Source organism: Rhipicephalus sanguineus, chromosome 9, assembly GCF_013339695.2.
Source record: "Rhipicephalus sanguineus isolate Rsan-2018 chromosome 9, BIME_Rsan_1.4, whole genome shotgun sequence".
NCBI lineage: Eukaryota > Metazoa > Arthropoda > Arachnida > Ixodida > Ixodidae > Rhipicephalus > Rhipicephalus sanguineus.
In genome coordinates, this window is record NC_051184.2 from 26,463,341 (window position 1) to 26,487,835 (window position 24,495).

General features: G+C 47.2%; 1 protein-coding gene across 1 annotated transcript in view; it reads left to right on the top strand.

The window, feature by feature from the left end:
• Window positions 1–990: 990 nt before the first annotated feature.
• LOC119404818 (vitellogenin-6) overlaps window positions 991–24,495 on the top strand; it is a 31,029-nt gene continuing 7,524 nt past the window's right edge. The window contains exons 1-18 of the mRNA XM_037671489.2: window positions 991–1,126; window positions 2,735–2,877; window positions 4,391–4,525; window positions 5,668–5,805; window positions 7,419–7,586; window positions 8,391–8,530; window positions 9,993–10,179; window positions 11,499–11,695; window positions 13,004–13,172; window positions 14,980–15,144; window positions 16,616–16,816; window positions 17,505–17,722; window positions 18,702–18,808; window positions 19,981–20,255; window positions 20,844–20,964; window positions 21,716–21,935; window positions 22,458–22,761; window positions 23,685–23,894. Of these exons, the coding sequence (XP_037527417.1) occupies window positions 1,084–1,126; window positions 2,735–2,877; window positions 4,391–4,525; window positions 5,668–5,805; window positions 7,419–7,586; window positions 8,391–8,530; window positions 9,993–10,179; window positions 11,499–11,695; window positions 13,004–13,172; window positions 14,980–15,144; window positions 16,616–16,816; window positions 17,505–17,722; window positions 18,702–18,808; window positions 19,981–20,255; window positions 20,844–20,964; window positions 21,716–21,935; window positions 22,458–22,761; window positions 23,685–23,894 (3,141 nt within the window). The 5' untranslated portion in view covers window positions 991–1,083. The remainder of the gene's footprint in view (window positions 1,127–2,734; window positions 2,878–4,390; window positions 4,526–5,667; window positions 5,806–7,418; window positions 7,587–8,390; window positions 8,531–9,992; window positions 10,180–11,498; window positions 11,696–13,003; window positions 13,173–14,979; window positions 15,145–16,615; window positions 16,817–17,504; window positions 17,723–18,701; window positions 18,809–19,980; window positions 20,256–20,843; window positions 20,965–21,715; window positions 21,936–22,457; window positions 22,762–23,684; window positions 23,895–24,495) is intronic.

Consider the following 24,495-nt stretch of genomic DNA (forward strand, 5'->3'; position numbering starts at 1 on the left):
GTTATCACCTCCATTTGTGGACTCGGAAACTGGTGTCGTTTAGGAGAAACCTCTGCTCCGATTCAGGAGAATCATAGTCAACCTTCCTTGCTTCCATTACTCAAAGTAACAAAAAAAAAAAAAACGACATCCCTAATTTTGTCAGGGATCTGACCTACGCAAGCACGCATGGCAATGTCATTAAATTTTACAATACTCCACGTGGTAACCGAATAAAAGCGTAGAGTGGCTACCGCGGCGTTATCGCACCTTGCGTGACAAATACGATTCAATTACGACTGCAACAGCTAAAATATACGGAGCAGCAGGTGATCGCCAAGGGATAAAGGAAGCTTTCCAGTGATATGAAAAACGGGGAGACGCGAAGACAGCGAGGTCAGCAGAAGCGTGCCCGATCTAGGCGAGCGTACGATTTGCGAAACCGTTGTTTTGGAAAAGACGCCTCCACTGTTGCCAGGTCCCCGGGAGATGCGTCCCGAACAGGCAACATTATAGCGACGCCGGGAGCCGCTATCTCCGGACCGCGCCAAAACAGGCGACAGCAGAAACGGACAAGCGCGGGACCGTGCTTAACTGCACAGACGTCATGCCTGTCTTCAAGGGCAGCTTCCTCGTAACCCTTTCGCTACCGATATCGCCGCTCGCCGGCTGCTGTGGACACTCTAGAAGACCTGCGTCGACTTCACAATCGTGAAACCCGAACCGCGAGTAACGTCCGATGCATAGCAGACGGTGCTCGTGGGGGCAAGAAAAAAAAAGTTCCGCTCGACTACCCCTTTATAAGACATTTCTAGGAAACGGCGCTCCCCTCAAAATGGTCCAACCAACCACTCTCCTCCTGTCCCCAACGTCACGTGACCCGTGTAAACCCTCCACCCCTCCTCGCCCCACTATCATCGTCTGAATCGCAGTGAAACGCAACGCAATGCGCGCGTTGCCTGCACCCGCCGAAATTTCCTCCTCTCCCTCAACTGCACCGTAGCGCCACTGTACCCGGACGAAGCGTGGTACTTAAAGGCGGACCCTGGCCGTCCACGAGCTAGAGCTCCGCTTGGAATGGAAGCGAGTTCTTGAAGGGACACCATGAGGGTTCTTTGGTTATCGTTGCTCGTCGTGGCCGCCTCCGGTAAGTGGAACTTTCTTCTTGCACGTAACTCTCAAGTGCGCATGCTCGGCACTTATCTGTGGTTAAAGTGTGCAAAGAGCAAACAGTAGGGAAGCAGCTGTGTGTCTCAAGTGCGGTGCAACTTCCAGCGCTTTGCAGAAGATGACCGCAGAGCATGTAGAGACCTCTTGAGTGTTTCCTATAGACTTTGCTACGAAAGGAAACGGATGTTATTACGATGTGAACGCGTGTGCATCCCATTACTGGCCCCTTTGAGAGCACAGAGGTATGGGCGCTCGCCGATACTCAAGGACACTTGCATAGATGACGGAGTTGGAGCGTTGGATAGATGTGGTCACTGCATCTGGTTCGGCAATAAAGCTTCGCATTTAATAGAAGGACGGCGATGAGGCTGAATGGCGAGAGAAGATAAATATATCTTGCATGGCACGCTCTCACCACAGCGCTTTGATCTCAGCTGCTGACAGGCTCAATTAGTGTGACCTGGTAAAGGAATACGAAAAAGCTTTTTGAGGTTTTATGATTCCCTAACGCACAAGACGATACACTCTATACCACACTCAATGTCCACCTTTATACGTATACAGCCCAAGCGATTTGTTACCAAGGCGGCGCTGATCTGTGTGCATGTTATACACATCAGCAAACGTGGCAGTTATGCGCGGTGAAGCACATCTGGTGAGCAACTGAACGTTTCATTCGATAGATACTGTCAGCGCCGCAAATCCTCATAGAGCTACGACGCACAATCGCGCAAATCACATAGCGAGTAGGTAACGGCGTTCCGCTATACTTTTTTTCTTTCAGTTTGTTCATGTGTGAACATACTGAAAACTAACGCACCACGTGTAATTGTTAGCTGCCACAAAGACATATACAGCACTCACGATTCGAACGCACAGATTTAGGGCTAAGTAACGCACACACTTTTGTTTCTAGCGTCTACAGTTCGTGTCACGCTAGAACACTATTGTCAGAGCTGACATTACCTTTAGCGCCTAGATTTGCAGCGACGCGACGCGCGGTTAGCACAAGCAATTACTCTTAGCAGTCGTTACAATAATGAAGAAAATAAACCATGCCGCGTTTCAATACGTGAGTACCGTACGTGCCCTGCCATGTACAGAATCTAAGCTGCGGTAGGGTTAGGCGGGAACTCATTGGTAACAATGACATGCTGAACTAATGGCGACAAACAGCGGCAGAACGTTTTCATATTAGAGAATCATTTATGGACGCATACACCTCCCAAGTCTTCTAAAGCACTATTTAAAAATGCCTTTCTCTAGGTCTTTTTTTTTTGTTTTATTATCCTGTACTCTAACTTAAACCATCCTGCCGATAAAAAAAACAAAGAAAACACGAAGTCTGAGTCCCCCGTACATCCAGCCATTCTTGATCGCACGTGCCTTCTGTATTTCATTCGCGTCATGGGCGCAAATAACTCAAACCATTAAGGCCGCTCAGGATCCTGAGGTGTGCAAACGAGTGCCCTAGGAGTGAAAAAAAAAACGCACTGCTTTGTTATTTTGTTTGGTGTAATCGCCTTTCGTTTGTTTAAGTTGAAAAACAAACAAACCTGTGACGTATTGTTACGTTCTTCGCCAGGCTTCGAGGTCGGCAAGGAGTATGTATATAAGTACAAAGGAACGCTTCACGTCGCCAATCCTGAGCAGCCCCTTCAATCATCGGGAATCGCCTTCCAAAGCCGGCTTGTCTTGCAGCCCAAGCCTGATGGAACCCACTTCAAGGTACAGTTCATCACTAGGTACAGGACTAGGTACCCAGTTCATCAACTGTACCTAGTCTTGCATGCGTGTTTTTGATACTGTGAATTACTGTGCCTAAGGGCAGGCTTTCGACAGAAAAAAATAACCTGTACCTAATCAACGCGACATATGCAGCAATGCGTTAATATGCAAGGAGATGAACACATTAAAAATGTAATAGTGTCATCGATTTGTAAAGGTGATGGCGAAGTATAACGCGCAAGCATGGGGGAAACAAATTTGAAATCCAGAGGTGGTGGGAAAAGCCGCCAACACACCAGCGTTCCATGTGAAACAAGAAAGCATGCAAACAAGAAAAGAAGAAAGGGACACGTTTTCTTGATAAAAAGCTATTGAACAGAGAATCGCATAGAGTCGTATAGGTTGCGGTGGTACTATACCGCTACCTCATTATTAGAAGCTTTCATTCGATCAGAGACGTGGAAAGGCAGCAAAACGTACTAGTGCTCTCCAAAGTACGGGAAACCGAACGCTGATCAGACTATTGCCTTGATTACACTTTTTCTCTGTTGCCTGATCAGTGCAGCTCCGACCTATTTATCTGATATGTATAGATGACAGCAGTCACAATATGGCAAGCGATAGTAATTTACCGGCGATATGGTTGCATGCGTTCAACGTAAGAGCGATGAAACGAAGAATCGCTCGAAGTTTAAGAGCACCTCAATTCAATGCAAGTTGCCTTGACTTAAACCGCCACTGTACCGTTTGAGTCTGGTGCCTCTCAGTCTAATCCAGCTCGTGAAATTGTTTATTAAACGGCACGGATGCGGAGTCGTATAATTAGGAGGCCTTTAAAGGGGCCCTGCGACCCCTTTCGAACGTGGTCAGAAAATGCTGCAGAATTGTAGTCCAGGCCCCTACGAACTTGTAAGCCAATTACTATAGCACAGCCCGCGGTATGGAATTTATAACTAAATTTCAAGGTACAGTAGGAATCGCTCGCTCTTCTCTCTACAAATGATGCCATATACCCAAATTCGACTGCGTCACATACCCAACGCGCATGGACACGGATATGGGCTGATTTTGTCATCGTTAGTTGCGTTTTTCCGGCGGCCGCAGCGGTGTGGCGCGAAGTGCCCGCGTGGCACGCTCGCTGTCACACTGAAAGTGAGCAGCTCGTTCAAAAATAACAAGAAAATGGTCAAGGTTGTGAGGCGCGCTGGAGTACGGACGTAGCGTCTTGCCACCTTGTCCCTCCCCCCATCCCCCCTCTCTGCCCATGTGTAGCTTTCAGCGCTCTCGCTGGGAGGAAAGGAAGACGCGCTTAGAGCGTGCGACTTATCCCTATAACTTCCTTCGCACCTGATGTATTCGAAAAATTTGTGCGGAAACAGATTTCGCGAGTCAATAAGCTCGATAGAAACATCGAAAAGCGCTGCAGGGCCACTCGGATCGCACGCTCATGAGTATTTCTTAGAGTCGATCAGGACAACAACACTTCAAATTCACACCCACTCTTCTTTTCCAGATCGTGAACTTCGAAGCCGACTCGTTCAACTCCGAGCACATCGACGTTGCTCACCACGAGTTCAACTTCGCGGCGAACGAGAACTTCGCCGGTGTCCTGGAGCACCCCTTCGCCGGAAAGTTCGACGAAGGAAAGGTACGTCGATGGCTAGCTTCTTTCAGTGGGAGCGATCTGCATAGGTCGGCAAGAAATGTGGAGCTCAGTCAGACTCACTCATGAAATATATTTTGCCGTTAGGGCTCACTCGCACTCAGACTCACCAAAATATTACTCAGCCTGACTCAGAATCCGACTCACGGCTCGGTCTGAGTGAGTCGAATCATGAGTGCCGACCTATGGTGATCTGTGCCGGCGGCCTAGCGCGCGCGGTGGGACGGTTGCCGCAGTTCAGTTGAGTTAGATTACGCGACCTGCACGAGCTACAGTTGGCGCTTACAGTTGGCAACCTTTCTAATTTAACGTGGTAGCATTGAAGAGCTCGTTTCGCAGAAATTCCGGCGTCGGCGTCGTTGGCTGTGAGCGAAAAATCGAGATATATGCAAATAAACAAAAATGTTCGGTTCGTGTGGGAATGCAATCCAAGCCTCATGCGTGGCAAGCCGGTGTTCTACCACAGACCCATGCCAGTGCTCGAAACTGTTTCGTAAAAAAATCCCATAGGAATGTCATGTAGTGGGAAAGACTCCTTAACGCATGTAATCTTGCGTGGCAGAAGCGTACAATCGCGCCAGGCGTCAAAACATGTGCATTGCGCAACGAGTTGGTCGTTTAAAGGCCCACTCATTACACATCGCTCAGGCTTATTAATCATCAGAGGCCTACTCATTACAAAGCGGTCAGGTTTAATTAATCAGTAGAGCCCCACTCATTACAAAGCGTTCAGGCTTCATTAATCACCAGCAGTAGCAACAAAGAGTGCAGCTGGCGGGTGCATGTGTAGGCTTACGGACGCGTAGTGGGTATTTTGCCAATTCGCATAAGGAAAATTATGGCGTAGTGGGCACTTGGCAACAGTCACTGCAGTAGGCATTCTAGGATAGTTTGAAACTGCCGATGTTACGCGTACATACGTTCCTTTTTGCGGCACGGTTGAAGCGCCCACCGGCAAGCGAATTCAGGCTAGCGACTGGGAAGGCGATGCGAATGGGGCGAGATTACGCAACCGCGTTCTGCTCTTGAAGACGAAGCTCAAGCGTCCTTAAAGTTTTTCCGAGACCTGCATTAGCTGCAGCTGGCGTTTACCGTTGAGAAACGTTCTTCTTTTAACTCCATTCCAGCTCGAGGAGTTCGCCATTGGCAAGAACGAGCCGCTGTTCGTGAGGAACTTGAAGAAGGGCATCCTGTCCCTTTTCCAACTGGACCTGGTCAAGGGTCGCCACGAGCACCACGACGACAAGGAGTACCACGTCAAGGAGGTGAGTCGAAACGTGAAAAAGAGAATGAATTCGATCGGCCTCGTAGATAAGGCCGACCGTAGGAGCATTCACGGCCTTTTGACCTGTTCAGCCTGCTGACAAGGCATCTTTCCCCGTCCCCGAATCTGTCAGCGCATTTTAGACCTTTAGTTAAAAGTTTATATTTTCTCTCTTTTAATCACTTGAAGCATGGATATTTTGTAAATGTATTATAACTTACCACTCCCCTTTAAAAGGCATATGTATTTTTTGTTGTTTTTTTCATTGATAAAAAAAAAGTCATGAAGACGTGCTCAAGGCGAAGAGCACAGCGCGCGGTCAACGTGAAGGCTGGAAGGGCTGGAGATGTCGGCCTACCTACCTCATCTGTAGAACGCACTTTACATTATTCGTTATGTGACTGATAATTTTATACACTCTCTACTCAGGCAAGAGTGAAATATTTTTCCTTTGTGAGGAATCGGAACCTATGCTCCTTGGTGCAAAATGATTTTACTGTTAGCGTAAGAAAAAAAAAAACGTTTTAAAAAGTTCCCGGCATTGTTAGCGAAGTTGCAACATGACATTATGTAAGGTTCCGAATTCATGCATCAAAAATATTGACAGCGTGTAGGCGAGAAATTATACGTACATAGCAGTAACCAAATTAAGGACGATAAAAATCTGAAACATATGGGTGAGCAATAATTACAAAGGAACTGATACTATATTAGAGAAAGCACAGTTACATACTACACCCTGAAAATCATTACCCGTCTTAACTTCGCTCAGTTATGCCGGTAGTTGTACACATTGTATGCAACAGTTGTACACAATTCACAGAAATTAAGATGGCGTACATCATTAGCGCAAATAATAACGCGACCAGCGCACGCATTACAGCAGAGGCACAACTTCTCATAATACAAAGGCGGAGAATTAAGTCATTACCACAGTATGTATGTATACCTAACGCACGCGCAAGTTGAAGTTAAAGGGGTCTTGAACAACCCTACGGATTTGGTGAGGGAAAAAAAAAGAACACATCCTGAAGGAAAGCAGATACTGCTATGAACAGTTCAGCCAAATCTTGAAGTCGTCCGAGACAAGGACAGTCTAAAAGCAGAGCGCGAAGTTGCTTTTTTTTTTTCAGACACCCTCTTTCATACTGTGTGCTGACCCTCCTCGGAGCTGCCGGCGCCCGCTCTTTGGCGTCACACAACAGATAGCACGCTATTGGCCAACAGACGATATAAATCAAGAGCAGCGCTTGGATATTCATGCTTCTTCTCACCATGAGGTGACGCCATGTGCAGGCGCCACGCTCTGCTAGCGTTACAGAATAGCCACACTAGCGCGCACGGAAATCACAACGCCAGAGAGCGATCGCGTTTCATCGAGCACGCTCAAGGTCATGATGCGCACTGACGTAATTTTTTTCCAACGTGTCATTGCTCTTTCTCTATAGCTTCCAGCGCGCCCGTTGGGACGAGAAAATAGAAAAACAAGAACGTTTAAAGCGTGCGACAAATTCGAGAAATTTTTCAATAAATACCGATACTGAGGTCTTTCGGTGATTACTTTGAGCGGTTCAGGACCCCCTTGAAAAGCCCCATGCTTTTTGCCTGTAACAGGATGGTCTCCACGGGCCATGCGACACGCTCTACATTGTGCACGAAGAGGAGCACGGTGAAATTGAGGTGACCAAGGTCAAGAACCTGGAAAAGTGCGACCACCACCATTACAGCTTCTACGGACACGAAAAGGGCAAGCGCTGCTTGAAATGCAAGGAAGTGGCTACGGTGAGTGTTTTCCCGCTTATTCGCAGTGCCAGCTAAAGCGAAAGGCATCACTGTCTCTCTGATTATTTTCTGCAGGCATAGTTTACGATTCCCTATTTCTTTTTCTGATAAACATTTCAGGCTATTTTGAAGTCACCGAGACATCTCAAATTTACTTAATCGAAAATTCCCATACCGCACGTATGCCACACATATCCACTAAACTCGTATGCGAAATGATGGGATTCATGTGTACTGTCATACGGTCATACTAGGTTATTCGATGTGTGTGTCATATGGTAGACGAGGCTTTTCTATTGGGAAGATCTTGCCTAAATAGGATATAAACCTAACTGGTCATAACACAAACTAGCTTCTGCTTTATCCCGATCGGGATAAATTCACATTGATACGTGTGCGAACCGCTTAGATTTTTGGTTCTGTACCTAACCAGACTAAAAAAGCAAAGGTTCCAGTTTAACTTCTCGACCACAGTAAAAGAAAAAAAAAAACACCAGAAACATTACTGTTTCTGTAATTTTTCTATTACATTACCATTTCGGCTATCTTGTACACTACTATTAGTATCACTAGTAACAACTATTTCAGCGCTCCTAAAACCGCGCAATGCCCTAACGAACATTACTGCCGAATAAGACTACCTACCGGACTATCTCTTGATGCCGCAGTCGCTTGACGTATCGTAATACTTTCGCCCCGACTGCGGCCTTAAAGCCTCTGTGAAGCATTTGTGAAATGGACGCGTGATCGATATGGCTCAAACGCAAGAGATCGATACAACAACCCTTCGCATATTCTCTGCAGAACCCGCACACCGCCACCTCCGAGGTGTACTACGAGCTGAAGGGAACCGCCCAGCATTACGTCATCGACCACGCGTGGGCCGAGTCGGACCAGCTGTTCAAGCCTCACGGCGAAGGAAAGACGTTCCACGTCATTCTTAAGTGAGTATTGCGCGGAATTCCATTTTTTTTTTCTTCTCGGCACTAGAGGGCATGAAAACAGGAACCCATAGCATTAGGATGCACCATATCGGAGTTTTAGGCTCCGGTCGTGGTAGGTCAAGGGAAACCGCAGCGCGTATACCGCCAAAAGCGACACACTTTCACAAAACCTCGAAAATATTTAATTGGACATTCTTTATCATTTGGAGTTTAGTAACGATGCCTTTCTGCGGATGCGCGATTTGCAAAGCAATAATGTTTTCTATCTGCTCAGGTATCTTTTGATGAGCTGGAGCTTCCGAATAAAGAAAACAGCACAAATAGGAAATAATACGAGTAATCAAAACGAAAGAACAGCGCCGAAACAATACCGCAATAGAACTCATATTGGTACTGCCATGTATTCTACAAAGTCGGTGACGCAGTGTCTAAACCTAAACACGCTATCATAGCGATATTACAACCGGACACAACTTTGAAGCCCATATCTCTAATAATATTTGTTGGTGTTTTACGTCCCAAAACAACGATATGACTATGAGACGCCGTAGTGCAGGGCTCCAGGAATTTCTTCTACCTGGGGCTCTTTAACGTGCGCCTAAATCTAAGCACACGGGCCTCAAACATTTTCGCCTCCATCGAAATGCGGCCGCCGCGGCCGGGTTTCGATGCCGTGACCTGGGGGTCAGCAGTCGAGCACCATAACCACTAGACCACCGCGGCGGATCGAGCTTTCAACCTCTGCAGCCGCCTCAGCATGGTAACATAATGCTGCCGATCCGTAGTCGAAGCTCCTAAGAACCCGCGAGCCATATGTTATAGCGCAGCACACGGTCTGGAATTTGCAATCAATTTTCAGGCTCCCGAGAACACGCGAGCCAAACACGAATGCGGCAGCGCGCGGCCCGGAATTTACAATTCTTTTTCAATGTTACCTAGAAATCGTTTCTACACCTGTTTCTACAAATGATGCCATACACCCAAATAACCGCGCCATATACCCAAATTCACGGCGATTGGGTGATCTGAGCATCGTGAGCTGCATAATTAGCGAGGCCGCCGCGGGAGGCCGTCACGTGCCCGCTTGAGCGCTCGGGATCACACTGAAAGTAAGCCCCGTGTTCGAAGAGAAAAAAAAGCAAAAGTGCTCAAGGTCACGACGAGCGCGTGACGTAACTTTTCCCCCTATGCCATCCCTTCCTGCTTAGCTTCCAGTGCGCCCGTCGAGAGAAGAGAGAAAACAGTTACAGCGTGCGACAAATCTGTAACTTCGGTTGTACTTGGCGGATTCTAAAAATTTTTGCGGCGGTCGAGTCGAGAGGCATTAAACTCATTTAATTAAGTCATTCGATGGTCACTTGGACAAGTATTGCCGGGTCTCTATAAGCTCGCATTTCGAGAGTCACGTTAACACAGTTATCGGTGGTGATCTATAGTAAACTCGCGCACTGCGTTCCTGCAGCCGCACCCTGGACCTCGTAGAGGAGCACGATGCCCCGACCACCGACACCACCCTGCTCGAGGCTGGCGAGAAGGAGCACTCACTCGCCCAGGAATTCCCCGAGACCCACGACTTGAAGAACCCGGAGGAGCTCAAGCACCCAAACCGCCTGGTGGCCCACTTTGGCCTCACTCCCAACAAGGAAGACGTAAGAAAACTATAAGCATGATAACTAAAGACATACGTTCCGTTAAAGCGGCAATGAAGGCGAAATGCTATGTCACACCGCACCGATCGGCTACTTTCTCAAAAGAAGAAATGCAATTAATCAATTAATCAATCAATCAATGAATCAATCAATCAATCAATTAAATGAATTTTTATTTCTCCACGAGAAATATGCAATCTAACGAAAAATATATGTCCTTTGACTCTTCTTTTATACATGTGAGAGTCGCATGTGCAGCACTCTGCTTAGAGAGTCACTTTGACTCTTTTTTGGAAGCTCGTGCGTCCCATGACTCCCCTAAAGACAGTCAATGTCAACGAAGGACGCACGGTTTTCTCTTTAAGGAGGCCGTGCGTTCCACGAGTCTCTTAAAGAGAGTCAATGTGACTCTCCTAAAGAGAGTCAACATGCCTCTCGAAAAAGAGAGCTACACATGTGACTCTCACATGTATAAGTCACAGTTCATAGAGTGTGGGATGACGGAAAAAAAAAAAGCCGCGGGGAACTGCAGCTGGACAAGGCTCCTGGCTCCCTACAGAGTCCAGCAGGCACATGATCAAGGTACAGAATGTAATTGTGAAGGACGTAAAAAAGCATACCTGAATGTGAGCCCTTTAAAGGAGTGAGGAAGTTTTGCAGAATATCAGTAAAGCATCTCATTACAAGAGTTGGCCTAACTGGAGTTGCGGATGTAACTGCTAAGCTAGTAATTTTTCCTGTGGTTCAAGTGGCCATGAATCTGTTTTAAATCGGCGTCGCGAGCACGAGTGTCATTGTTAAAGCATTGGCTCCAGCCTGAGCGATTGATAGTTTAACAATAGTTTATCATTTATTCACACGAATAGCGTTCTTAGCAAACTTCAGCCACTTCGGGTATATCTCATCGGGCCTCTTCACGCCGGTGTTGAGTGAGAAAAACATGTCTCGAAATTTCGAGACCACATCACGCGTCTTTCAGCTTCGCAGCGACACCGCGCTCTGCAACAGGGCCCACGAGGCGCGAGAGCAAATACCTAAGCGTTAGCACGGACCACCGCGCATCTAATCTCAGGAGGTAAGGCATAAGAGGCGCTTGGCGTAAACTTCGTGCGCGCGCCACTAGATGTTGAAGCACGTCCAGAGAGGAGCAGCCCGGCTGCAGTACTTGACAAATCCGTGACGTTGAGCAGGGATAATACGGTGTGCCGCTAGAGCGCTTTTAATGAAATCGCACTAACGTTGATAGCGATCAAGCGATGGCTCTTTTCTGCGTCAACCCCATTGACGCCCATGACAACAGCGTCTTATCATTCCCGCAGTTCGTGCAAGGCCTCCAGAAGCTGGCACACATCGAGTACACCGACGAGGACATCAAGGAAATCGACAACAAGGAGAGCGGAAGCTTGCTCTTCATGATGCTGTTCCACAACTTGCTTACCTTCAGCTACGACGACATCAACGACGTCTACCAGAACCACGTGCTCACAGCACCAGAAGATATCAAGGAAAGCATCCGGTGAGACAGAACAGAGAGAATTGGGAATCCGTTGATAGAATCGACGATGTACCACTAGTGTGGCTCGGATGCTACAATGTTAAGCCACTGAGCTCGCGCTCACTGGCTTTCCATGAGGGGCCAAGCGGAAAAAAAATTCGATGGGGCTTAATTGAAGAACAAAACCTTTACTGCGATTCAGGGGCACACACTAAGAAAAAGAAGGGTGTCCTTTTCACTCTTCTTTTACACACGTGAGAGTCACATGACTCTTTAGAGGGGCACTTTGACTCTCTTTAGGAGAGTCGTGAGACGCACGATTTTCCAAAGGAGAGTCAATGTGACTCTCTAAAGAGAGTGCTACACGTATGACTCTGACATGCATAACAGAAGAGTGAAAGGACCGTTTTTATGGGCGAAGCTCCTTAAGGCGGCACCCGTTCGTCCCTCGTAGTCGTCGTCGTCGTAGTAGTAGTAGTAGTCGTAGTACGTAACAAGTCTTACGCTTTGACCTCCAAGGTGGTGCCGGTGGGAGATATTTCCTGTGCGTAGTTGAACAATAAAAAATTCGCAGCGTGCGCGTTAACTAAAAGCCGAATTCTTCTGTCTCTCATTCCCCATTAGCAGCCATTGGCATGTTCCGGTAGGAAACGTTAGTAGAAGTAGAAGTGTAAGCGTTAGCTAAAAGCCGACTTCTTCTGTCTCTCATTCCCATTAGCAGCCATTGTTTACCTCTAAGGTAGTGCCTGGTGAGATTTCTCCTGTGCGTGATTAAACAATAAAAATTTTGTTCAAAACGCCGTTGATTGATGAAATAAACCAACGAAAGACGCCAGATGTTTTGTAAAAGCAAAGCGAAAGAACGCCAGATGTTTCTAAAGCAAAACGAAAAGACGCCAGCTGCTTAACGAAAGACGCCAGATTTTTCTAAAGCAATGGTTTTCTAAACAATGAAAATTCACAGCGTACATGTAAAATTAAAGTGAGCTGCAAGTCGTCATAACTCATCGAACCTTTAGTATAAACGCGCCCGATCTCACGTCGGTGATGATGTACTGAGCAGAATTCACGGAAGATTCACGGTTTACCGATGAACCTCCGCAGCTTCGCCCACTCATCATCATTCACTCCGTGGATATGCTGTGATTTTTTTTTCTTAAAATAAATAACGTCAGACTGTCCAATTGGTAATAATTACTTGTAAAAATAAGTTGTGAGGCTGTAAAGATTTTAATAAAACAAACACACCGAAACGACCTATTTAGCTCAACTGCCGACGAGTGAAATGAACGCATCCTGATAAGCGTTGTCTTGGTGTGCCATTTGCAGAAGCATCTTCCTTGACCTCCTGGCGGCCGCTGGCTTGAACCCTCACGTCACCTTCGGTCTCAACCTGATTAAGAACAACGAACTGAGCGTCGACGCTGCTGACAGCTTCTACACCAAGCTGCATCTCAACTTGAAGGAAGTCAGCCCTGCCCTCATCCAAGAAATTGCCGTAAGTTTCGTATTCCCGTAAAACACTTACACGCGACGGTAACTGCGCAGTACGCGATCGTCTTCCGGCTTGCCCGATTGCTATTGAAAAAAATATGAAAGCCTGTTTCTTAAAGAAAGATGGTTGAACGCGAAGTTTTCTCTCATGCAAACTGAATCAAAGTTTAAAGCGAACGACCACGCAACAAAACCAAGAAATGCTGAGTGACCCGACGCGATGCATATGTTATTTGATTGCGTGTTCAGGATATTTTTTGAACATTGAAGCTTAATGAGGAGACATTTCGTTAAGTTGCATAGCCTTTATTTAGACCATATGTAGCCGTTGACTGCATGAACACACACTTTCACGGACGAGTCTACACTACCACAGTATTGCCGATCACTGTGGCGCGTAGATGCGCAGGTAGTTCTTATCGGTACAACTGCGAATGTAAACTGTAGTGTCTAACGATACGTATGTCGGGCGTCATTGTTCTAATGGGTGCGCAGGTAGTTCTATTGTGTAAGTAAGCTTTCGTGCAGAGCGTTTCGAGCGCTCACGGACGAATCAGAGAGACACATAAAGATTTCGCTTGAATAACAAAGGTCGAGCGGCTATGCTCGCTGCAGATTTGTTTAAACTGCAGGTCAGAGTCAGATGCGGAGTTAAATATTTCTACGTAGACACGAGTTTTACTAAAGGAGCCTCAAACGAGGGGGGACGCCTTGATATCTAGGGGACTACAAACTGAAACGTTTCAGTAATAGAATTACTCTAGGCAATCATTTATAAGCTCGTGCCTAGCAGCGGGTACTATCTCATTTTTTGTCATGAGAGAACGAACCCCTAATTAAAACTAACTCCGCGTGACAGAACGAGAAATAGCTTTAAAACTTCTCGTGATGATCTGGGCTACTCTAATCTCCCTCCATCAGCTTGGTACCACCTATACTAAGATATATTCTCGCTAGCACTGCATTTTGCACTGATTGACATTATAACTTAAAGAAGACATTTCATGCAGGCGCGCACAATACTCGGCCAATAATATTTACACAAGGAGGCATCCCCGTCTTCTCTATCGTCTTCGTCCCAATGTCTCAGCGATAGTTAAAGCGTCGCAGCCTGTTCATGGTGCCTTAAAACATTGGACCACAAGTTCGGGGAACTCTGGCATACGCGCAGGCTTAGAAAAGGTGAAGACAAACAGGTATCGGTGAACTGTCGACTTCGACGACCACTTTTAGAGTAGTATGATGACAAGGATTCTCGAGCCGTGCTATCAGTGACGCAAAGCTGATCGAGACGTCGTATAAGGATTGCGACCATCAGCTTATGTGTTTACTGAAACGCTAAACGATTAAGGGCACCACTCAGGAACATTGCGAGCTTGAAAACCAACCAATCTTCTCGCCTAAACCCATACACTAAACTTTGGGCAGTTCCGCAACCATGCGAAAGCTATGGTCTTCAAACGCCTTCTTATTTTGTTTCTTCAACGCTAAAGAAACTATGTGATGAAAACGTACGTTTGTCCCTAAAAACACCTTACTCCGAGTGTTATCGTGAATGTAACCATTCTTATGTGCTTCTTCAAAAATATTTTCTCTGCCTCTTGAAACTGCTAGATTCCCGGTTTTTTTCCTGTATGTATATTTTTTTATGTTGCTACAAGTGCGTGTGTTGAGCATTCTTGCCATGTTGCTGCTTGTGTTTCACGGGGACTTGAGACTAGTCAAGCTGCCATTATGCAGCTTGTATCCTACCATCCTCGTTGTTTATGTATGCCGTTCAAATAAAAAAAAATTCAAACCATTTCGCGCAGGACTCTTGCAAGTCCGAGGCTGTGAAGAGCCACCGCGAGATCTGGACCTCATGCAAGCTGGCCGCAAGCGCCATCGCAGGCGGCAAGGGATGCAAGCACGCTCACGACGACCACGAGGAGGACCATGGCACCTGCGGACCCGAAATCATCTCGCACATGTTCAACGTGAGTACGAAACAACTCACGACGCAAGTGCGATGAACATCACCTCTGGTGTCGTCATTCAGCAGTGAACTTTCACGGTTCAGCGCTCAGAAACACACGGACAGAGACACATAATAGACACAACCATGAACACCCTCGGCCAAACCAAAGCTCTGCTTCAGCAGTTAACTCTTACGCTGCGATGACAGCGAAAAAAGATCGTTCTTTCTTGCCGCGTAAAGCAAGCCAGAATGTTAAGCAAAAATTTAGCTCATTTCCTCCTGCAAGAAAGAGACTTGAGAGTGTGAAAATACAAGATCACACTACCATAACTCTCGCCTCAGAGTGAGGGCACCTTAACAGCAATGTACAAGGAAATGAGCAGGAAAATGAAAGAACAGAAAAAAATCAACGTATAGAGATCTGAAGGTGAATAAAATAAAAAAAAAGATAAAGAGGTATGTGAAAGATAGATTTACCAGCGCAAAAAGACGAAACACTTTAAGAAGGAACACACACACAGCGGTGTGTGTGTGTGTTCCTTCTCAAAGTGTTTTGTCTTTTTGCGCTGGTAAATCTATCCTAATCATGAACCAACTCGCCCAAGCAGCAGTTCTAGGAATGTGAAAGTTACCCTTTCCGTCCTGGCAGATCACAGCGGAAATTGCTTTCTTCAGGGGCAATCGTCCGATTCGGCTGACCAGTTTTCTCGTACAACTCATATCTTTCTCGCAACGTTTTCCCACACCCTTCTTTTTTCGTGCACATAATTTCGATTTACCACACACGTCATTCTTCATTACACTCCAAGCCTTGCCTTTACTTCAATAGATGGTAGCCTAAGTGAACTGAATACGTGAACAGGTATTGAGGGTGCTCACATTATTACGTGGCCACAGGTGATACACTTCCTCAAGTTCCTTCAGGTGACGATAAACCATTCCACTCCCAAACATCTCATATCCGAGGCGGGCAAGGCTCAGAAAGTATTTTTGAAACTTGTTTGGATCCTAACTAGCGTAAGTTATGAGGTGCTGTGTAAAGGCTCCGTGCCAGAGACCGCGCTGTCTTGAACTTTTGGCTAGATGCCCGGATGTATATGACCTCATTCAGGCATGTAAGCAAGAAGGGGGGGGGGGAGGCAGCCCCCCCCCCCCAGAAATTCGTCTAGCCTTCTATATTCCCGGGCAAGTTTTTTTTATTTTTGCCATGGAAAGACTTTCTTTTGAACAATTAGGCCTTGTACCCCCCCCCCCCCCAAAAAAAAAAAAAAAAATCCTGGCTACGTGCCTGACCTCATTTTTCTCTCGTATGAGTGCGAGGATGTTCTCGCCTGATATGCCCGTATGTTCTCGATCGAGTGCCAGAATGTCTCGTTAGAAGTGCCCGGATAACGGCGCTGGCATTTGCCTCGTCACCTGAAGGCTGCCGAGAACGGTGAGCTAAAATGCGGAAAGATTCGTCTCACCTGTTGTACCTTGTCATTCCGCAGTACTCGGTGACGCCGAGTTTCGTCGAGCACGAGCCCGAGTACGTGAGCACCGTGTACATTCGTTCGGCCGGCAACCTTGGCACCCGCAAGGCCATGCACTACCTGGAGCGCTTCATCTACCCCAAGTGGCATGCCAACGAACACAAGAGGATGGCCGCCCTGTGGGCTCTGAAGCAGGCCGCCAAGCAGCACCCTGAACTGGTACGTTGACCTGCCAGCATGAAAGATTCGGTAGAAATGAGCACACGTTGCGTATTTTTCACAGCAAACCTTGAAGTAAGCGCGTTTTGTGGGTAATGCAATGCGTAGGTCACTATAGCTACAGTCAAATGAAGGATTTGCCCTGATTTCTTGGCAACGGCTAGCCCCTTTCGCTTCAGTTGTAAGGCAAAGAGAAATAAAAATACAGAAAAAAATGTAGTATTGCATTCGATGAATTCAAGAGGTCTCGTTCTAACACATCCCACTAAGCTTTGGCACATACGAGCACAATGCCTACACGGGATGCAATTAAGTCAGTAGTCATCACAGGTAGCGGTATCTTCAAAGAAGCACTAAAGACTTTCATTGCTTTATAATGAACCTTTGACGACCATGGGCCTAGTATTTTGGCTATTGAAAACGTTCGTTCTGAATCCGGTAAACGAAGCTCCCATTTATTTATCAAACTGATAATAGAGACCAGCAATCTTACGGCATATGTTCTAGGTCTTTCCGTTAATCATTTGAGGTTCTCCCTGACAACTGTTACGCATAAAATAGTGGCAATGGCATAGGTAAGATTTCTTCCGAACTTAGTGTATAGAATGTTAGCGTAAATATAGGCAAAATAATTCAGGCATGCGAGATTACAAATGCATATATACATTTTCCCGTCTTTCGCCCACAGGCTCGTTCCATCGCCCTGCCCGTGTTCCACAACACGAGCGAGCCCAGCGAGATCCGTATCGCCTCTTTCCTCGTCGTGGTGGTGACCGACCCGGACCTGTTCGTCCTGCGCCACATTGGTCTCGAAGTCCTCACCGACCCCAGCGATCAGGTCGTGTCCTTCGTCATCAGCGCTTTCCGTTCCCTGGCTAACTCCAAGTACCCCTGCCACAAGCAGCTGTGAGTATTTGTAGCGGCGTTTGAAGAGTGGCCCCATTCACTTGAACACCACTGTGCGGGAACTTTACGGCTTATGGCGAAGGCATCCCTCACAATGCTAAGCGGGGGTGAGGGGGAGTTGATGCAACGGTGCACCCCTTTGCCTGAACTTGCCCCGGAGTTCAGGTTACGAGTAATATGCAGCTTCTCTTGCCCTCTCCATACGATCTGCTCGTGTACATAGAATGCGCCATGAGTGCGCGGTGCATACATGAGGAATGCACCATGCCGAAACTTCCAAATTTAATTTCTGAAATTCTAAAACGAACTTGCCTGGGCTGGGGGTCCGTTTCACTCGGACAGCACTGCCTCATCCCTCGGCTGCCCCCAAAGCAGGTGAAAGGTATGCTTTTTGCGTATGGTGGTGGTGGCTTTATCATCACACCTCCCTCCACAAATCACTGCAGGCTAGCGAGCTGAACGCTGTATTCGTTGTCAGCTTGACTGTTTTGTCCGTAGCTCCGCGCTTTGTCTCTCGAACATCCACCTTTAGAATCATCATTTGTAAAGCTTGTAAACGTGCATTTATAACTAATATTACTAAAGAAGTAATCATTTTAAGTAAGAACGCAGACCTCACTCTCGAAGCCGTTGTTTTACAGAAAGGAGTTGTCGAAACCGCAAAACAGCTTTTTTTTTTCTGGCCAAGACCAGTCACCTTGTGTAAACGTTGGTTCCGTGCTGTGGTTTCACTTGATCACCTTATCATAATTGGTCGCCGTGTTCTCGTGGCACCAATTTCCGCAGTAAGTGCGGCATCAAGCTGAGCTTTACACACAGGGTATGATGAAGCGTCTCGGTTAGTAGATTTAGACAAAAAGATAAAGTCGTTGTCGGTTAGAACAACGGGAATCGCTAAGATAAATCTTCTTACTTGTGCGGGAAAGAAATATGGGAAACGGTGTGGCGACTTGTGTGCTCATTTTTTTTTTTCACGCAGTGCTCAGAAACTCCAGTATGTGCTGCCCCTGTGGGAAACCAACCAGAGATTCAGGAAGCCCATCGACAAGGCCTCGTCTCACCTCCAGATCTCTTCGGGATACAACCGTAAGAACTACCTTTCGACATCATAGACCAAGGAGCCTCGTACTGGCAAACACAAACGTACATGACGCAATGAATAGGCGAGACAGCAACCGAGTTTTCTTTTTCGCTGAGAACATTGAAGCTATTGTCTACCATCACGCTGTTCAGCACACCGCTCCTTACTATGCAGGCGAAGTTACCAAGCATGTATTAAACTGTGGTACACATGGCAAAATAAGGAGACCGTTCAGATACCCAGAGAGAACAGAAGAATTTTCTACAAGCATGCCTTCTTAACTTTGGTACTGGTATTCTCTGCTCTTTCAGGACGTTAATCCTGATGTACAGTACCTTATATTAGACAGCTTCATTGTGATGGCACGGTCCTAGCTTTCTCCTAACTCGTTTTAAAATCATATTTTCAGACATAACATACGGGTAGACACCAACATATAAAATTTCGTTTGATATCTGGACTTCAGGACTGGTGGTATAGAAAGAAATGAACTCTCGGTTAGCTTAAACTTCGGACGTCAGTCACCTTAAGATCAACTCAGCGGATATTCAGTCATGCGTCCTCAATACAGCCACGAAAGCTAAGTTATATTACTCGCAGTGACTGTCATTAGCTACAGTAACGACTGCTTTCCTTCATACCGTAGCAACGAATTTTTTAATTTTTTTTTTGAGACGACAGCCTTAAATGACTCGTTGGGCGGCCCCTTGAGCAAAACACGGCAGGCGAAATAAGTTGTACAAAGAACCGATCTGATCTACGTCAATTACGATGCCATGCTGTGATGTTACCCCGTAGGGTCGTCATGACGGAACAGATCGCCACATTTCGTGACGTCACGCTATAGTGTCATCAATCGACGTCACCGATCCATCAAAGGGCGGCCACCTCGGAGGCAATGCAACAACAACAACACGTGAGGTGCAGACAGCTTTAGTAAGTGGGAAGAGCATTGCAATCGACTTTGAACGTCAGGGTCCTTTAATGCCAGCCCATCCCACTGCAGCTCCTTATGTTTTGCAGAAGAGTCTGGCCCAAGACCAGGCTCTTAACAACAAGCATTACCTTAAGCTTTAACATGACTTAAAGCATTACCAAGTGCGCCGCAGGCTTTCGTCTTCATATGTTCGAGAGTGTGTAACGTGTAGTAATTTGTTTTTCCTTTCCTATCGTGCAGCCAAGTTCGATTACGGCGGCCTGACCCTGGTCGAGATGATCCGCTCCCACGACAGCTACTTGCCCCGCAACCTGTACATCACCATGAAGGACTACGTGGCCGGACACTCCACCGACACGGTGGCCTTCTCCTTCGAAAGCTGGGGCCTGGACAAGCTCTTCAACCGCCTCGTCGGACCGCAGCCCGGATCGACCAAGAACCTGTGGAACTTCATGGGCCGTCGCCGATTTCCGCGTGACGCTTCGGCCAAGGAGCGAAAGGAGATCGAGGACGCCGTAAGTCGGCAACAACACTTACGTATAGAAGAGCACAAGCCAAAGGCTAGGGGTGCGCAACTAAAATGATAATTTCCAGTAGCCAGCCAAATGTGCTCGTATTATGTTTTGTACTCGAATTTAAAAGTCAGTACTCGCAATCGCTGATAGTGTTTTGCATGGTTTTCAGATACTTCGTATCGACCTAAGAGATTTAACGCAAACGGACGTTATTTTTCTGTTGAACAGTCGATCAGAAGATTCGGAGCTTCTTTCGAGGAGGGCACCAAGTTCGCCTAGTTGGTGATAGTTCACCTTAAGATGGTTTTAACGGCGCTAGAAACAAGAACAGAATACGGGAAGACAAGAGAAAAGGCGCACGTGCTATTTTCTTATCTTCTGCTGTCCCGTGTTTCTAGCGCAGTTGAAACCATCTTAAGATGAGCTCGTTTGAACATCCCTCGCTGAAGCGCGCATGGATACACGCGGGATATCTATGATATGCGTAGTGCAGGCGAAAACATGTGTGATTCAATACTATTTAGTACTGCCACGTTCTTTTCTTCACCCGCTCATAAGTGTCGATATACGTGTTCCTTTGCAATGCAGCTTCACATCCATGAGCGCGAGTACGATCCAGTGTACGCACGCCTCAGCCTTTCTGTCTTCGGAAAGGCCGTCGACAGCTGGGACTTTGACGAGAGCATCTTTGAAGCCGTCAAGACAAAAGGTGGGTATCAATAATGCAAGGAGTTTCCATTAGAGACAGCGTTTAACTCCTTGTGCATTCTTCACACTAAGCTGTAAAGAGCGAACAGCCCTATGCGCTGCAGCTTTTCGCTTAATCCTCTTTTGACTGGTACGTGAAAAACAAAGTACAACATAGCGTTCGAACGCCGCACGCTTGTCAGCTGACAAGTACGAGACCGCATGTGTTCGGCAAATGAGATACAGGGAGGTTATCCGGAAACTTCCAGTTGGCTACGCCGGAGTGTTGACAGTGAAAAGAGAGGTGTGATAGCCTAAAAGATAACGAAAGAAAAGTCCCACTTTTGCCCGAAGCAATGCAATATCGACAGATTGGAATGTCACACGAAGAAAGGCTAGCAACTCGCTCCTTTAGCAAACACGGCTGCTGCAGCGAGCGAAGAGACCTTCGTGCGGACTACGGTTTCAACGCAAACTTTGCGATGAAAGCACAACACGTAGAAAGCTATGAGCCAACGCACACAAAAGAAACGCGTCGAGAGTGTCTATATAATCGCTACGCCAATAAAAGACAAGGCTGTATGCAGACGCCATAAAGTTATTACGACAACGCTAGTCTCCGAGTATAGTCAATGAAAACGTTGACGAATGAACAGTCACGACGCGTCGTTCTGTGCGAAGGAGATTCATGTTTGAGTGGAGGTGTGAGTGTGCTGTTGGCGAACACTTCCAAGCCGGCTGACGGCGGTTATCTCAATTTGATTCGCTTGCAGATGCACCAGAGAAGACGGTCGAGAAGATTCTGGGCAAGCAACTTCGCAAGAAGTCATTCTACGTGAGCCAGGACATGACTTACCTCCACCCCACTGAGCTCGGCGTGCCAGTTTTCTTTGACTTTAAGCAGGCGGAGTTCATTTACGCGAACCGTGAGAAGATCGAGCTCACCCACGGCGACAACGCGGAGATCCGCTTGGGCATCAAGCGACACTACCTGTGAGCCCATTTCGCTTACATAAATCGTTATAGGAATTTTACTATTTCTATTGACTCTTGCTAACGTCTTTAGACCTACTGTTGAAATGTAATCGAATGTCACGTTTGGCTTTTCAAAGAGGTAGGCTTGCCTTTCTAACCTCCTGCACAGAGAACCAAGTTATAGCGGTAGCCCTATTCGCCTAAAATTTGCCTTGAAGGGCACAGTCTCAGGCATGCAGTAACAAGTGATCACGAAAGACAAGAACTTCGTTGTCCACATTAGCCCATGTGCAGCTTTGTGACGCGGGTCCCTCATCCACTGTAAAAAGTCGCCGTCAAGTAGCACACACAAAATAAGAAGCAATCTGAAAAGGAAGCCGGTCATGATGGATTAAGCATAGTCTACGGCGAAGCTTTATCGTTTACAACCTTGGAGCAATTGCCGAAAGCTTGCCGTTCTTCAGAGCCACAGATCAGCTAAGACCAAATAAACTTGAAGAACAAACTGGACTGCTTCGACTTTCTTCTTCGCTTAAACAGGTACGAGACTCGTCTGCAGCAGATGGTCGGCTTCGCGTGGACCTACACCAGGTCGTCCTTGGGCTCTGGATACGATGCCAGGACCGTCATCTCTTGGCCGCTTGACCTCAAGGCCACCATTGCGCCACTGGAAGGAAAGCTCAGCCTTAACCGTCCTCTGCACCTGCCGTGGAACGCGATGAACCACCACTTCCACCCCTTCACATTCAACACGCCCTACGATCTCACCCGAAGCCACAGCAACGCCATCTCCGAGTTCACGGCAAAGGTGAAGCCTCTGTACCGCAATGACGAACTTCTTGAGGTGAGTAAGAAACAAATGGATCCTTTCTATTACTCCCCCTTCCCCCAACCCAAGTGTAGGGTAGCCAACCGAGCCAAAGCTTGGTTAATCTCCCTTCCTTTCCTCTTCGTAACTCTCTCTCTCTCTCTTATTGAGGCGAGGAAGTAGTGGGCATAAGCGCGCGCAGGGTTCTCCCTTAAAGAGTCCTCCCCCTTCCTCCGAGTTGAGTGACAGCGGAGCAGAGATAAAAGAAAGCAAGCTTCGCAATGGATGCAAAAATGAAAGTTTTGGTCCCCGGACTTACGAGAGTAAAGGGGGAAAGTAAACAGTTCTTGGAACGCGACAACAGTTCTCGTCCGCCATTATGGTTCCAAACCTGTGTTGTCATAACTCTGCACTTTAAACAATGGCGGGAAACGCCCGACTGAATGAAGGTGCGGGGGCGGACTTGGCACCCCACTTAGATGATTAGGAAGGGGGGGAGGCGCACCCCCTGCCCACCCTCCCCCGTGCGGACGCCTACGGTAGTGAGTCTGCGTAGCTGCATTTGTAAGAAGGATTAATGCGCACCGCGATACTGGCAAGCCTTTAGATTTGGAACCTCAATGCTTCCTCATAAAAGCGTTCGCCGGAAATCCTTGCTGAATAACGCTATATGCAGTCACCCAACTCCTGCTTCTCGTACTTGTGAATTGTATGAATTAGGCGCACGACGGTAAGGCTTCCGAAGGCACAAAACTCTGTATAAATGTTGACAGCATCATGGGAAAATCCTTAACTGCTTAAACAAATACCGCTGAGGTAAGCAAGAGCTTAGAAGGAATGAAAGGGATACACGAGCAACTGTATATGGTTCAGGCTATCGCAGCGAAGTACATTGTGCGGCCGCTTGTAAGATGAAGTAGTTCAATCGGTAGTCGGCCTCATTACTTTGCCCTGTGCAGTTTGACCGTCACTACTTCGGCGAGATCTTCGGCGTGGGCATGAACGTCAAGGGTCACCTGATCAAGAGGGGACTTAGCCAAGCAATGCACGAGTTCTACCACGAGATGAGCTGGCGCGAACGCTTCTACTACATGCAAGTCAACCCCAACTGGCACCCACGCAGCGTCAAACTTTACTTCGAGCCTGCCGGCGATGCTCCAACGAAGGAAGTAAGTTCTCATGAGCTCTATTTTTCCAGCAACACTGCGCATCTATGACAGAAGTGAAAATTAGGCAGAGCTAACCGACACTAACTGGACAAACCTCGAAGAGAACCTAGGCAGTGACCACTACATAATCAGCATTTCCCTCTCGACTCCAAAACTACGCAGGATCATAGGTGATGTGGTGATCACTGACTGGGAAAGGTTCCGACGACGCGATCCCCCACCCGACTCCGTACCAGAATCGATTGGGGAGTGGTCAGAATACATAATATCAGCACACAAACAAACATCTAAACGCATCACAAGAACAGCAGAGACGCCTGCAGTCGACAGGCACCTGCTTCACCTGTGGGAGAGCAGGCGCCGTTTGCTGAAAAGGTGGAAAAACCAGCGGCTTAATAGAAACATTCTCCGCAGAATCGCTGCTTTAGCAGAGGAGGCGAATCAATATGCTAGCAAAATTGCAACAGAGGGATGGATCCAGTTCTGCAGCTCGCTACAGGACACTCTGAGCACTGCGAAAACTTGGACCATCTTGAGGAACATGCTCAACTCGGAAAATTCAAAATCGGCGACGAGCAGAACATTACAAAGAATCACGCAC